Consider the following 15,427-nt stretch of genomic DNA (forward strand, 5'->3'; position numbering starts at 1 on the left):
TCATGGATAATGGGAGGAAAAAAATCAGATTCGCGCACGTTCAAGGTGATTCGTGATTTATAATGACACGTTGCATAATAAATTGCGACAAAAAATATATAGAAATAGGCTTCACTTTGACTTTTCAAGGTGATCGGTCCGTTTTTTTTAATATTTATTCATAGATGTGTACGTCAAATAGTAAAATAAGATAGCTCTCCAAAAGCTCATATTATTATGATCATAATTATAACACGCAATATGCATCTACGCATTCAAATAAGTAGTATCATTTTTTTGATTTGAAAATAATGTATTTTTATTTATGAATGTATATAAAAAAATGATTATTTATTATGGAAAATATATGCATGATAACATTGTAAAGAAAGAAATCCAAGAAAAAGTTATATTTTTTTATGTACATAGGTATATTTATTTACATAGTGAAAGTTCAATTTTGATATTGATGATGTTGTGTATTAAAAATAAAAACAAACAATTTTTGTGGCTATTTTATTTTTCCCAATAATACTACAATTTAATAAAAACAGGTTTATAATACCACTCTGGTATACTATTCTTTGATTATAGCGAAAGGTTATTCAAAACAATCGTAACGAGAGCAAGGAAAGCCGAACGGATGTTCAGTAGATGAACTTAACCTTGTGGAAAATTGTACAAGATTGAACATAGACAAGAATAGAAGAAGATTGAATAGATTTTTTTATATTGTGATATATTATGAGTGATCTGTTTTATTGTTTTATATTAAGCACGAGCCACACTAGTTAAGCGATTGTTTACCAGTTGCGGGGTCATGGGTTCAAGATCCAGACGAAATCAGAAAATTTGTTTGATTTCATTAAAGATTATGTATGTATGATTACAAAGTATTTGTCTATTGTTGCCGGTAAGATATAAATTATTATAAAATCCAGATCAACCCCTTTCTTTCAGAGTTTGCCGGTTGTACTTAATAATGCATTAGTAGTTGTTTACACGAAATTTGTAACCGATTTTAAATTACCAAAATATTTATATTGCAAAGAGTACGAGTGTTAGATACGATTAGAAGTTCGGAATCGAATATGTATTAAAAAAAAAATATATATATATATATATATATATATATATATATATATATATGCATATACATATGTAATGTATATGTATGAGCCGTTATACATACATATTTGAAAGTTGCGGAAGTCCAATTTTCATTTCCAAAAATACTATATCTGTTTGACTTGATTCACTCATTGTTATCACCTCTTTTAATTGGAAATGTTCAGAATCTCGAAAATCAAAATAAATGTATTACAGCCCGCCAATATTTTTAAATATTGTAAAACGCAAAACATCATATTTAATGTTTTACGAAATATTTCTAGAAATGAAGAAAAGTGGACTTACGCCTATTTAAAATATAACAGTTCATATATAAACACTTTTCCGAATATTTACCTAATATTTCAATCTACAATTGAAAGTCAATCTAGCTACAATGATTAATATATTTATTTATTTAAAAATTATATCAGGAAGACCTAACAGGCAAACCCAATGCTTTCTCTTAGCCAATTTAAAAAAATATAATATGTTACGATTATTACAGTAAAAAATATTATTATTAAAAAATCATATATATATACATATATATAAACAAAGTATAAAAATTGATTTCGCCTAACAGAACTACACACATACATACATACATATATGACGTAGTAAACACACATGAAAAATCAATCTTTAAACAATATAATTAATTTGCAATTTTAACTACCAAGAATTTTCTTGTGAGGATAGTCTAACTTTACTTGAGAATAATTGAAGCACTCGAGCTTTGTTGTTTGTTATTATGATTAATTTTCCACATCTGGACTGAACGAGTAACAAACCGAGTACAACACCGAGTACAGAAAGAACATTGTTGAAAATAATTTAACACAGAAAACTCAACCACTTTGGGCATTTTATGCAGACCATTAAATGCCTGCAGAACATGATAGAATATTTCACGCCACTAACAAATTCCGAACATGCTTGAATTGGGCATGCCATAAGAACGCGTTTTTTTTTTAACAACAAAAACTCATTTTTATATAAAAAAAAAACTAGCTGAACCCCATAATAACGTATGCAATTTCCGTTCCCGTTTCCGTTCTCGTTCCCGTTCCCATTTTTCGGAAAAACGCAGGTAGCGAACACATTTGAAATTTGCGATGACACTCATTCCCGTTTTTCCCGTTTCCGTTCCCGTTTTTTCAGTGGCTTAGCAGCCTATTCGAGACACACACACACACACACACACAAACAAACACAGACATTCATTTATATATATATATATATATATATATATATATATATATATATATATATATATATATATATATATATATATATATATATATTTAATTTTTAATATTATAAAATTTTCATACCGGCAAACTTTTAACAAAAGCGATAAATTTTATTGGGGCTAAAGTCCCAACCACCCCCCACCCCCCTTCCCCCTTCCCTCCCACGGCTGCACCTATGATTCAACGGCATTACATACAAGCACCAACACTCGGATGAAAACAACTCACAATCCGACACTCTTTACTTAAGTACATATGTACTTAAGGACACTTTATTGTTTTCGAAAGGCCAACTTTTTTCGACGATGCCAAAACTTTGAATCGGTGGATTGTGAGTTACTTTCGTCCGCGGGTGAAAGCAGTCCAATGGTGAAGAGCCGGCGACTGGCCGCGCACTAGCGTCGACCGGCGTCGTCCAGTGACCGTGAAACGGTGTGTCGCGGTGGGGGCGAAGGCGTAAACCAAGGGGACCTGCCCTCCAGGGCCCCCACCTCCGGCCCCGGCTATATAACCAGCAAGGCCACCATCCACACGCATAGTCGGCGCGGTAGTTCCCGACACTGTGCGACGCGAACTAGACGCGACAACCCCCCGACTCACACATTGACTCTATATACAAATCTCCAAAAAAATAAAAATAAAATATACATTAAAAATTGACTCACACTAAATCGTACGGATTCGTGAAATAAATTTTAAACATGTTGGTTTGGGCTGGTTTGGTGTGGGCGTGGAAGATGGGCGGTGGCGCTTGGGCGGTTTTCGCAGGCGCCCTCGTCTTGGCCAGGTGGGCCCTTGGCAGGTGGCAAGAGTTGAGGTCTTTGCCTCCGGGCCCTTGGGGTCTCCCCATCGCCGGTTATCTAGCCTTTATGAAGGGTGGCGCTAAGCACAATCAGTACCTGTCGCTGGCTGCCAAGTACGGGCCCATGTTCTCGGCCAGGCTTGGAAACCAGCTCACCGTCGTGCTCAGCGACTATCGCATCATCAGGGATGCCTTCAGGCGAGAGGAGTTCACCAGCAGACCCGATACACCCTTCATGCAAACTATTGAAGGATTCGGTGAGTGACAATCTTAGATTGCCAAAATTAATATATACATCTTATTGAAAAGTAGAAAAAATTGTTTATTAAAATTGAAAAAAAATATTTTAAATAATTTCTCGGTGAAGATATAGTCTGATTTTTCTAAGATTAAATTTGTAAAATATTTTTGATTAAATCAAAAATAATATATGATTTTTTGCAAATTTTGTTATGTTGATATATTCGAATAATCTTACTATGGAATAATTGTATGAATAAATTTGACAAAAAAACTTTTTTCGCTCTTTTGATTAGATATTTTCGGTTGAGTATACGATATGATTAATATCCAATAAGAAAACTTTTCATAGAAAATTTGATTTATTTTGCAATATTTTTTGAAAGTTTAACAAGCGTCAATTTGAATCAAATTTTGAATATTAAAATATACAACGCTTAGTTATCAATATTTATTTCATATATTTCCAATTTATTTTATTAAATATCGACTAGATATGTAAAATATTTCTTATATTTAAATTTTATTTCAATACTAATTTTCTTACATATATCTAATATAATAATATAATATAGTACATATATCTAAATAATAGCCCGGGCATCGAAATTGAGAACTGTCTTTCGTCTTCGTACTTTATAGTTATGTTCAAGTAGTAACTTCTCGGTGATACCTTATCCAATTTTTTTACACCATGAATTTTATTTGAAACTTATGTTATCACATATCAGGTGATCCTCAATATTATTACTCTTTAATGTGAATTGTGAAAAATATTGATGAAATGATTTTTAATTTCAATTTTGAAACTTTGGGGGGGGGGGCTTACGCATGCTAGTCCAGGGGTCTGGCTTGGGATGTGCGGGCCATGATCTAAGTCGACGAAAGGGATTATGTTTATTTGAGGGGTAGTGGCCTAATGTCGAGCGTTTTATATGTTGACTTAATTGTCCTTTAAAACGGCTTTAATGTATGTTTGGGTATAACAAAAACATTCAACTTGTAAGCAAACAAAGCAGGCTTGCTTTTATCATGCATTTTATCGCACAACCTTCACACTCTGTGCGATCATAAATAAACGCGTGACGTTTTGAGATCGCGATTGTAGCGCCGCAGCTGTCAAAATCACGTGCTCTTAGCTTACAGGCGTGGCTTGGAGTCAAGCTCCACCCAATTGTCTCCCACTACCAGGTTTTCCCACTCGACACTCAGTAATTGCTCTCCAGACTAAAATCTACATCGAAAACGTAGTAACTCGATTTTTATAAAAGAAATGGTATTAACGAGGCTCTTCTATTCTTTCGCAGGAATCATCAATAGTAAAGGTGTCTTATGGAAGGAACAGCGCAAGTTCTTGCACGACAAGCTGCGCCAATTCGGCATGACCTACATGGGCAACAGCCGACAGAAGATGGAAAAGAGAATAATGGTAAATATTTCAACCGATACTATTAAAAAACGTTTCAACAATTGTTCGAAATCTAAAAATCGTATTTTTTATTTCATTAGATTGAAGTTAACGAGTTGTTAGACATGTTGAACGCGACCAACGGTCAACCGGTTGACATTTCGCCCATGCTCGCAGTCTCCGTCAGCAACGTCATCTGCAACATCATGATGTCGGTTCGTTTCTCGCTGAACGATCCCCGTTTCAGACACTTCACCGGTCTCATCGAAGAAGGCATGCGACTCTTCGGTGAACTCAACACCGTCGACTACATTCCCACTTGGCAGGTTTGTACTCTTTGCATTTACCGTTCGGCATTTTTAAAGTGTGTAAAAACGTAGAGATTTATTGTTTGTTTTTGTTGTGTAGTATCTGCCCGGTAAGCTGTCAGCCAAGAACAAAATCACGAAAAATCGCGAAGATATGTTCCAATTCTATCAAGAGGTTATCGACGAGCACAAGGCCACTTTCGACCCGAACAATATTCGCGATCTGATCGATACTTACCTGGCTGAGATACAGAAGGCTAAGGAGGAGGGACGTGACGAGCAACTCTTTGAAGGAAAAGATCATGGTAAATATATATATTTTATAACATTTATAATTCAAGTATATATATGTAAAAAAAAACAGAAAGTTTTAGAAATTTGAAAATTGAGATGTTATAATTTTTTTTATTTGTTTAGAACAACAAATAAAACAAATCATCGGCGATCTTTTCTCCGCTGGTATGGAGACAATCAAAACGACTCTGCTTTGGATGATCGTGTTCATGTTGCGCAATCCTGAGGCCATGAAGAAAGTTCAAGAAGAATTGGATCAAGTCATTGGCCGCGAACGATTGCCGAGAATAGAAGACCTTCACTATCTACCGGTGACGGAGACAACCATTTTAGAATCGTTGAGAAGATCCAGCATAGTGCCTTTGGCCACGACGCACACGCCCACAAGGTAATTAATTCATTGATTTTAATTCTCTCCATACGATGCTTTCGCTCTACGCCACTGTCGAAGCGTGAAAGTCCAGCGAATGTAAAACTTTTTTACGCTACAATTTTTTTTCGTTTTTTGTTCTATCAGAGACGTGACGTTGAACGGCTATTTGCTACCAGCCGGCTGCCAAGTAGTTCCTTTGATCAACAGCGTGCACATGGACCCGACGCTCTGGGACAAACCGGAACAGTTCCGACCGGAACGTTTCATGGACGCCAGCGGAAACATACGCAAGCCTGAATATTTCATGCCATTCGGCGTAGGACGGAGAATGTGCTTGGGAGACGTCCTAGCCAGGATGGAGCTATTCCTGTTCTTTGCAAATATCCTTCACACGTTCGACATTTCACTTCCGGAAGGTGAACCAGCTCCTTCTTTGGAAGGAAACGCTGGAGTCACCATCAGTCCAGACGCTTTCAAAATCAAACTGACGCCTCGACCTTTGGCGACATCACAGTCTTGCGTTCTGCCAACGCTCCTGAGGAACGTGGGTTGCCATTGATGAACGACCACAAACGAGGACGGTTCACCAATTCACCCAATCGCCAGATAATATCGGTGAATCGTTCGAGACTTCATCTGCCACCCCCAGAGCACGGTATACAGTAGCTGTTGTTCCTATAAGAAATAAAAACTTAGTATTAAATTAATTTATTAAATTCACAAAAAATCACTGCATGTCATAATAGTGCGTACTTCTACTAACTGGCGAACAATTCACGTACAAAACGAGATAAAATGGGTGTTATGTATTATTTGCCTCGACACGTGCGAAAGAACTGTTTTGTTGTGTCGAACTTGTACAAAGAATGAGTGTGTTTGAAACATATCTGGTAAAGAGAATCATTGTCAATTTAGTGGCTGTGCATACAAAGTGTTCATTATTTATAGGCGTATACAAATGTATGTGTGTAAGATAGATTATTATTATTTTTATTATTAAGCGCATAATGTTCATTAGAGTAAGTTTCGAAGAGGTATGTCATTTTAGTCAAGTTTAAATTAATTCATTATTATTTTTAAATTGCCCTGCTGACGACCTCTCAACAGTCTCTCTATGAAATGCATATTTTAAGCTTTTAATGTAGAAAAGTATTATCAGTGACGTCATTGCAGAAATGATTGATTTTCGTACAAAAGTTGCAGCCATATTGTAATTATTCCAATGAAAAAAGCTTAAAGTATGTATGTTTATAATTTATGATAAAATATGCAAACAAATTGAATTCATATTGAATTCAGTGCAAGTATTCAATGTATTGATTAAAAATACATTTTTTTACTTTATTAAGTAATGCATAAAATATAATATACATTTATTTAAACTAGTCTGAATTTTTATTGACATTGACACTGTATCTGTTTTCCTAGACACCTGTTTTCATCGATATATTTCTCGGTGAACTTTTTTTTGTATTACCCAATTATTCCAAGTTGCCATTAGATTATTATTGAAAAATTGAAAGTGACCAATTAAATAATAAATTTATTATTATAAGTGTCGAAACCACTGTTTAACAAAATGTCTTATACTTATAATAGACCATTAAGTATGTACATAAGTGTATCAATTTTTTCTCAATAATTACACTAACAAGCACACAAGTGGTCATATCGCTACTAATAAATAAAATATTAGTTTAAATTTAATAATATAGCATAGGAAGAAATATATTTTGTGTAATTTTTTTATACCTTATAAGAAAAATGTTTTTCGAATTTGATTAAAAAAAAGAATTTTTGTTTAAAAATAAATGAATTTTTTATTTTATCACTACAAGAATATAAAAAAAAATTATATTTTTTTAAGACCATTCGAAGAGTGGTTCCATGGTAAGTTGATACTTCGGAGGGTTCAAAGTCAATCCAAATATTCCTTCAATGTTTTTCGGTCGCTCCACAACATCGATATGGAATCGTGATATTATTCTTGAACCGTAAATGAAGATTATCATTCTGGCAAATTCATCTCCAGGACACATTCTCTTCCCTAAAAAAATATTAACATGAAAAATATCATAAAATAGCAGAGTAAATAAATCAACCATAAAAGTACCGCTTTGGAAAGGAATGAAAGCAGCTGGTTGTAAAAGAGTGCCATCAGATGAAATGAATCTTGTTGGACGGAAGGCTTCCGGATCCACCCAGTGTTTAGGATCGTGATGAATGTACCATTGGAAAGGCATTATCATGCTATTTTTCGGTATGTGATGTCCTGCCAAAATGGCGTCCTAAAATTAGATCAATATTTCTCAAACACGTACATCCATACATATTACATACATATGTACTTTCAATGATCGTAATATATTTACCTGAACAGTTCCATGAGGAAAACCTAGAGGTACGACAGGCCGAATTCTTTGAGTTTCGCAAATAGCAGCTCTGGTATAAATTAGACTAGACATTTGATCTAAAGTTGGTTTGCTGTGCCCACATATTGTGTGCAACTCTTGTCGCACAGCTTCCTGCAATATCAATCAAAATAATCATTCAATATATTCACATATTACTACACTTATAAGACAACCAAAAACTACCTGTTCCTTTTGATTCAAAGCCATCAATAAAAAGAACCAGCCTAGGGTATTATTCGAAGTGTCGAGACCAGCTCCAAATAAATCACACATGAAGTAACGAAGTTGCTTGTCTGACAGCCTCTTTAGACCTTCCGAATCACCGGCCAGTTTCCGCTTTTCTTGCTCTTCCAAGAAGAAGTCAACTAAGCAGTCGCCCTCGTGTAGATTAAGCGATGAAGGTATCAATTTGTGAATAACCGATGAAGATTTTCCTATTTCGATAAACTTGCACTCAATTTCTTTGAATAGGGTTTCTTTGTTGACCTCGTACGTTTTGCCCTTATTTTCGTTTAGGAAGTTCTTTCGGACATTTTTATAGCAATCGACGAAAGTATGAGTCTGCCTTTGACCACTGATGATCATATTCAAAATGTTTCTCAAAGACGGTGAGACAAATCTGCAACAAAGTTTTGGTCATTATTTTTAGTATGAGTAATATTTCTGGTACCTCGACTTTAACGAGAGAGACAAAAGTGCCCCAACGTAACCACCTCGACAAAACCACGAGTGACAAATCTGCGAGAGACAAAACCACGCGCCGACAAAATCACCCCAGCAAAATGCCCTCGGCGACAAAACCACGCCAGAACGTATTAAAAAATTAAAATACCAAATTCGACTTTATATTCTGGACGAATTTGAATGAATTTATACCCCTGAATCTTTTATTTCTGTACCCATGATTCAACTCGAATTTGGTATGATAATTTTTTCATATATTCTGGCGCAGTTTTGTCGCTGAGCGCTTTTTGCTGGGGCGGATTTGTCTCTCGCGGTTTTCACGCCTCGTGAAACCTATTTCGAACTACAATATTTGGTCCATTCGGTAAAAATTTACCTCAGATAAGGTAGAAAGTTTAAAACTCCAGCCACTCCCATATATTGCACGGCAGTTTCCTGGATATGAAGTAACCATTTGAAAACTGGATCACCTTCTTTATGCGAAACTCCATACACCAATGTATTGATAATGTCGCCAATAATTTCCGTAAGAATACCAGAAATGTTTAAACTGTTTTCATTCTCTAAAGTTTGTAGAAGTTTCTAAGGAAAAAAAATAACAAAACTTCATATGTATGTATATTGCAAATCAACCATGCACAAAATATTGTGTACTTATTAATTCTATACCTTTTCTAAAATATCTGCAGACGCTTCGAGATGAAATGTAAGACGTGGTCGAGACAAAGCTCCGCGAGCTGCACCCAGTATCCTCATCCAAGAAGACGTGAGCTTCCTTTGATCCTTCCACAACTTCCCATCCGCTGCTATTATACCATATCCCTCCATAATTCCATGAGTCAAGTACAGGGGAGGCCTTCCCATGAAAGCGTCCATGCTTAGAGCTTCTTTGACGACCAAATGATCTGTTACAACTACAGTATACACAGATCCTAGTTGTATTCCAAATAGACCGTCCTTTGCATAGTCGTCGGCCATTTTCATAAAAGACTTGTGGGGACTTACAGGATCGATCTGGTGTAGAGAGCCGAGTATAGGAATTCCTCTAGGACCCGGAGGTAACGGAAGGCCGGATTTCTTTTTGAAACGATTCAGGATATAAATACTGACGAGAGTCGTCCAAGTGAAGATTAGAAACGTGTTCATCGCAGAATCCCACTCCATGAGATTTTTATAAAAATACCTACAACTATAAATCCACGATTAAAAATCATGAAGAAACAAAATATATCACTGGTAGTATGTAACGTTTGAATGTTTTTCAAATCATAATGTATAGTTTTTACTCTGTGGTAAATTTGTATTGTGAAAATTAAATACTGAGACTGGCCGAGAGTTTAATATACATACAGCAGACAATAAATTGTGGTTTTATTTATCTCCCTATTAACTACATCCTACATACAACAAAGTGTGGTAAAAGTCATTTTACCGTTAAACGAATCTATACAAAATTTTATTTCAGTTATGAAAGTAGGTTGGAGTATCATAAATACATATTCTGGATTCCAATCAGTAAAGGTCTATTTATATTATCCAGCACTGCACGTCAACAGCACGGACAGTAGTGCACGGAAAAGACTATTTCTATACATATTATGGGATAGCGTCCGTTTCGACACGTTCAGACTTGTTTTGGCTGAGTGCAAGGCCAAATCGACTTACATATGTATACATTACAGAGCGCGGCGATACGGCGCAATATTGCTTGCGTCGTATCGTCGAGTCAATGTTGTCACAATATGAAGTTTCTGAAAATATTCATATGCACGTAGCAGAAATTTCGTTAGTACGGGTGCACTCGCCACTATGACGTGCTTGAGTATTTCCACAGTGGCCAAAGAAAACCGGTTCTGCTTGATACGTTTCAGTGACGTGTACAACTGTATAGTTTGAATAGATCGTATCGGTTGCTGCTGTTTTGGACAGTCACGTACACAATTTACGGTGGATATGAATGTGTCCATAGAGAATATTTTTCGTACTGCTGTTAACTAGCAGTTGCTGGCTTTAGCTGTACTGGTATAAACAAACCTTTATATGTATTTGTAAACGTGGAGGCCGATTAAATAAATAATTTGAATATTTGCGAGAAAGGGTTTACATTTCTGATCCAACACGTGTGTTAGAGTTGTTCAAGTAAAATATGTACGCATATTTGTATGTATGTATGTATGTACATATGTAGTATGGATTGCATAGTTGAATTGAAACTTAAATTTTGTAGCATAACAATAAATAACGATAACAAAAAGTGAGATAAACACCTTTCAATATCTTTTTACAAAATACATACATATGTATGTATATACATACAAACATACATAGGTCATAATTTATTTTCAGTTATGCATAACACAAAACAATATATAATAATTTACGTATATTGTAATGCAATTATATTATACAATGTGTTCTGTTGAAATTATCACCTATAACTTTCCTACATTATGAGTAATATAAAAAAATACATATGTACGTATTTTTACTATTTTTGTTACACATAATCAAACATAGCAAGTGCGAAATATAAATAATAATTTATACGTACATATCAGTAAAATAATTAGTGGATAAAACGAATTTATGTCCGCTGTATGATATTTTGTAATCCATTTTGAAGCAATTTGTAAAAATTGACGTAACTAAAACAGTCTTGCAGAACGTTATAAATATGTCTGATTACATATAAACCTATGTCCTATCAACCGTAGTGTTATGTTTTTGGTATCTAATCGAGTTTTTGCTTACGATAACAAACTATCAGTGGCGTGCCGTAACTTTTAAATCAAGGGAATAGACAAAAAAAAACATTTCTTTATAAAAAAAATCTTCTCAATGATTTGAAGAACAATCTATCGAGAATACAACATTGCAAGTCCTCGTTATATGTATCCGCGTGTTGTTTTGAGGCAACCATTTCGTGAGCCGAGTCCTTTGCCATTTGTTATTTTAACAAAAAAAAATCTAAATTTTTGCTAAACACAAATCAAAATATTCTAAGGGTATATTCCATAAATGCTTGAAGATATGAGTAAATTAAAAAAATGTCTTGTCTTCAACGGAACGCCTATACATAACAATTTGCCGAAGGGAACACAATCGAGACGGTGAGTACGTGTAAGCGAACGACACGGCGGACCATACTATAACAATCCATTGCCTCAGATAGGACCGATTCCGGTTTCTAAACTTCGCTAATCCAAGTGAACAATATCAATATGGACAACGATTTGAATTCATTGTAATGGAATTGTTGAAATTTTTTAATTTTAGCTAGAAGATTTTAAGGGACTAGTCTAATCTATCCAGTCCAATGACGGTACACCACTGGTATGTATGTACATATGTACATAGATATTTATGTATAAATAAAATAAAATAAAAAATAAAATAAAATAAAAAATAAAATAAAATAAAATATTTGGTCGAAGCGAAGAATGCGAATTTTGGATTTTTCACGATGTGCCTTGTGGAAAACTTGGGTCGTATCAAGTGAACGTTAAATATGTACGTGATTTTATCTATTTTAAACAATATCCTGTGCCTCCAACCATTTAATTTATCTATAAAAATTTCGGAAAATTGATTTTATTTAGAATAGTTTCGATTTATAAATAAATGCTTCATAGTCAACTATTGCCGTTTAATTGGTATGATTTTGATTTGTTTCTTGAGTGATTAACGAAAATTAAAAGTCGCCGTTTTACCTAGAAACTTCCATACAAAGCGCGCCACGGACACATTTATTCAGCCATTTACATACATACATATTTGTATGGAGAAAGTATTCTTTTTAGGAAATTGTCATTTGTTTCTTGTTCCCGTCATTAATTTGAAAATAAAACTCGTTGAGAGTTTCTTTGGGAGCTTAAATTCAAGCACAAACGATTCGGGTGAATAAGTATGAATGTAGAAAACCAACATTTTCAAAATTTTGGTTGGAAACACGTGACATTTAAAATCAAGTATAAAACCGATGTTTTAACTAGACAACCCAAAATTCGCATTATTCGCTCCGAATTTATATACCATATAAATGAGTGTGAAATTGTCGTCATTAAAAAAATTAATACTGAGAAAGGTAGCTTACAAATATCAACGTTTAATGGTTCACTAGTTTTGCTCCGAAACGACAGACTCGACAACAATAGACCAACCGACTGAATTTAGCTTCAACGAAACGAGCGTCAAATTCTAGTAACCCTCGATTGACAAGTTTGGAAAATCCGACTAGTCGTATTTATTCACTGTTTTTCTGTTCGTTTTGGCGTTTAAAATAATCATTATTATTATATTGCAATATGAATGTTCAATGGCTTGGGACTTGTGAAAATGTCTCATAATTACATATACATATATCGAAATAATGCATATTTGTTTAATTGTAATTAATCAATTGATCTCATTTTAATCCAATTTTGCATATACATATGTACATATGTAGATGTAGAATTTTGCAATTAAACAATAGAAAAAAAATCATAAAATATGTAATTTAGAATACAAAACAAATAAATAAATGTAAATATGTAGTTAAAAAAATATTAAATTATAACACAGTGAGCAAATGATGTGTTGTAAATGAAGAAGAATTTAATATTATATGTATCGAAACATTGAAAAAGTTGATGCGTTGAATCAATATTGCTTTTTATTATGTGCATTGATAAATATGTATGCATTTTGCCAAAATAAATATGTTTATGTGCTGTACATTTAAATTGAAAAATATAACGTAAACGTAAAACGAGTACATGGACGATCTTTGTACTACGAAGTAGTAATAGATTATTAAGTATTATGGTTTTTATATGGTGTATTTTTGTACAATATTAGCACCTTTGAGGGTTAAGTTATTGTTATTCATCTATCCAGACTCTCATTTGGTTACATTTTATAGCATCGAACAACAAACGAATTGAATTTTAAATGAGTGTACGTAAAATGCGCGCTTATAGAAGTATAATTTCGATACCCAGAAGTGGGCATTCTCAAACTATATCCGGCTATTATACAATTTAAAATCATTCATTGGGTATATTGATGATTTGAGATTTTTAAGAGGATATTATATATCATTAATAGAATACGTACATGTTTAGTTTTATGAATTGACTAGAAAAAATTGATAATAGTAAGAAATTAAGGAAGGACGTACAGAGGATAACAATACGCATATAACACTGTTCGACAAATGACGACTCTTTTTTTGGTTCAGAGACTGAATTTAAAATCGGTAAAAAGCTCGTACTAGTATTTACTCGTATTTACACGAATCTGAATTTAATTAATAGGGATAATATATTAAATTGTCTTTATATGAAAATTAAATAAAATTCCACTTAGAAAAATCATATTTCGACTATTCTTGTGGATTAATAACAAAAATTATATTGATAACTGGCTTACCTCGACAAAATAAACGAAGATATAGAAAAATCGCGCGATTTAAAAAACACATATGTATATTTCCGAATCTCGAGCCAATCAACATTTTTATTACCAGATTCGTGTTTATTGGGCATAGATCTATAAGAAAAGTCATATTTTGTCTCTGAACCATTCTCCGTGTCGAACAGCGTAATTTGCTACCTATCGGTGATGAAAGTGCTTCCGAAACATACCTATGATATTAGTTAATTCATAATTTATAGTATTGTGAGGTTTTTACGATATATTTATTTACATTGAACATAATTATGTTTTTTTTTATAATTACTCATATACGTGTTTATTTTTAGTCTAAATTTCAAATGCAGGTGCTCATAATCATAAAAATCTAATGATTTGAAAACATTCATCTCTTGATACATAGATAATTCACTAGCAGTTGCTACGTATAGTCATAATAGTAAACATGACTGGAAAGGTTAAATCAGAGTGATATGAAGATATGTAGACTAGGTTAATAATAGAATAATTGCGGGACGAGTCATATATGTACTTAAATTGGTCATAGACATGTCATGCAATATACATACGTTCATACATTCATACGTATATTAAATGTAAACAAATGTATATGTTTGTAAATTGTGAAATACGCCGAATTGTTGTCCAAATTAAGTATTTTGAATGAATGATTACACTACATAATCTTTTTGTCAACATCAAATGAAGTTCAAGGTCTATATTTCGGGTTATGTGTGATTAAAATTAAATAAAATATGCATTTCATTCGATCAAAAATTATTATTAGAAAAATACTAAAAGTTATTCTTAATGCTTCTATATAAAGCAGTTTTTCTGTTTTTAGAAGCGCGGATTAAACTATTGAATAATGCATAGAAAAGCGCACACGTAATCAATTCTATTATTCTTTCACGAAATGGTCTAAATAAATTATCTTAAATGCACAGATACGTGTTTTCCTTCTCGAAATTTGCCTTTAATATATTCCAGAATATAATATTATAAAGTCAAATTTAGTTTACATTCTGAGATACATTTACATTACAATTTGAATATCGAATAGTATTTGGTTTGTTTATAATGTATACCTTTGTATATGTAGTACATACATATGTATGTATGTAGGTAGTTTCATATTTGATAT

The 15,427-nt window shown here is 33.5% G+C and overlaps 2 protein-coding genes across 2 annotated transcripts; one reads left to right on the forward strand and one right to left on the reverse strand.

Annotated features, from left to right (window-relative positions):
• The first annotated feature begins 3,153 nt into the window (after positions 1 to 3,153).
• Positions 3,154 to 7,567, forward strand: Cyp18a1 (Cytochrome P450 18a1). Its single transcript, XM_077436816.1, has 6 exons — positions 3,154 to 3,404; positions 4,695 to 4,816; positions 4,897 to 5,121; positions 5,204 to 5,408; positions 5,521 to 5,785; positions 5,915 to 7,567. Exons 1-6 carry the CDS (start codon positions 3,215 to 3,217, stop codon positions 6,327 to 6,329), a joined length of 1,422 nt encoding a protein of 473 aa, XP_077292942.1. The 5' UTR covers positions 3,154 to 3,214; the 3' UTR covers positions 6,330 to 7,567.
• Positions 7,568 to 7,569: 2 nt separating this feature from the next.
• Positions 7,570 to 11,574, reverse strand: phtm (cytochrome P450 enzyme phantom). Its single transcript, XM_077436815.1, has 7 exons — positions 11,420 to 11,574; positions 9,538 to 10,057; positions 9,245 to 9,450; positions 8,368 to 8,803; positions 8,143 to 8,295; positions 7,884 to 8,058; positions 7,570 to 7,817 (listed from the first exon to the last, which is right to left on the reverse strand). Exons 1-7 carry the CDS (start codon positions 11,482 to 11,484, stop codon positions 7,633 to 7,635), a joined length of 1,740 nt encoding a protein of 579 aa, XP_077292941.1. The 5' UTR covers positions 11,485 to 11,574; the 3' UTR covers positions 7,570 to 7,632.
• Between the last annotated feature and the right edge of the window lie 3,853 nt (positions 11,575 to 15,427).

This window comes from Arctopsyche grandis, chromosome 8 (genome assembly GCF_051622035.1).
Source record: "Arctopsyche grandis isolate Sample6627 chromosome 8, ASM5162203v2, whole genome shotgun sequence".
Classification (NCBI taxonomy): domain Eukaryota; kingdom Metazoa; phylum Arthropoda; class Insecta; order Trichoptera; family Hydropsychidae; genus Arctopsyche; species Arctopsyche grandis.

Coding starts and splice junctions, on each gene's coding strand:
- phtm (XM_077436815.1), bottom strand. CDS start 11,484: ATGGATTACAAAATATCATACAGCGGACATAAATTCGTTTTATCCACT. Junction 8,804..9,244: donor AACTTTCTACCTTATCTGAG/GTAAATTTTTAC, acceptor ACTTTGTTGCAG/ATTTGTCTCACCGTCTTTGA. Junction 8,059..8,142: donor TTCCTCATGGAACTGTTCAG/GTAAATATATTA, acceptor ATCTAATTTTAG/GACGCCATTTTGGCAGGACA.
- Cyp18a1 (XM_077436816.1), top strand. CDS start 3,215: ATGAAGGGTGGCGCTAAGCACAATCAGTACCTGTCGCTGGCTGCCAAG. Junction 4,817..4,896: donor AGATGGAAAAGAGAATAATG/GTAAATATTTCA, acceptor TTATTTCATTAG/ATTGAAGTTAACGAGTTGTT. Junction 5,786..5,914: donor ACGACGCACACGCCCACAAG/GTAATTAATTCA, acceptor TTGTTCTATCAG/AGACGTGACGTTGAACGGCT.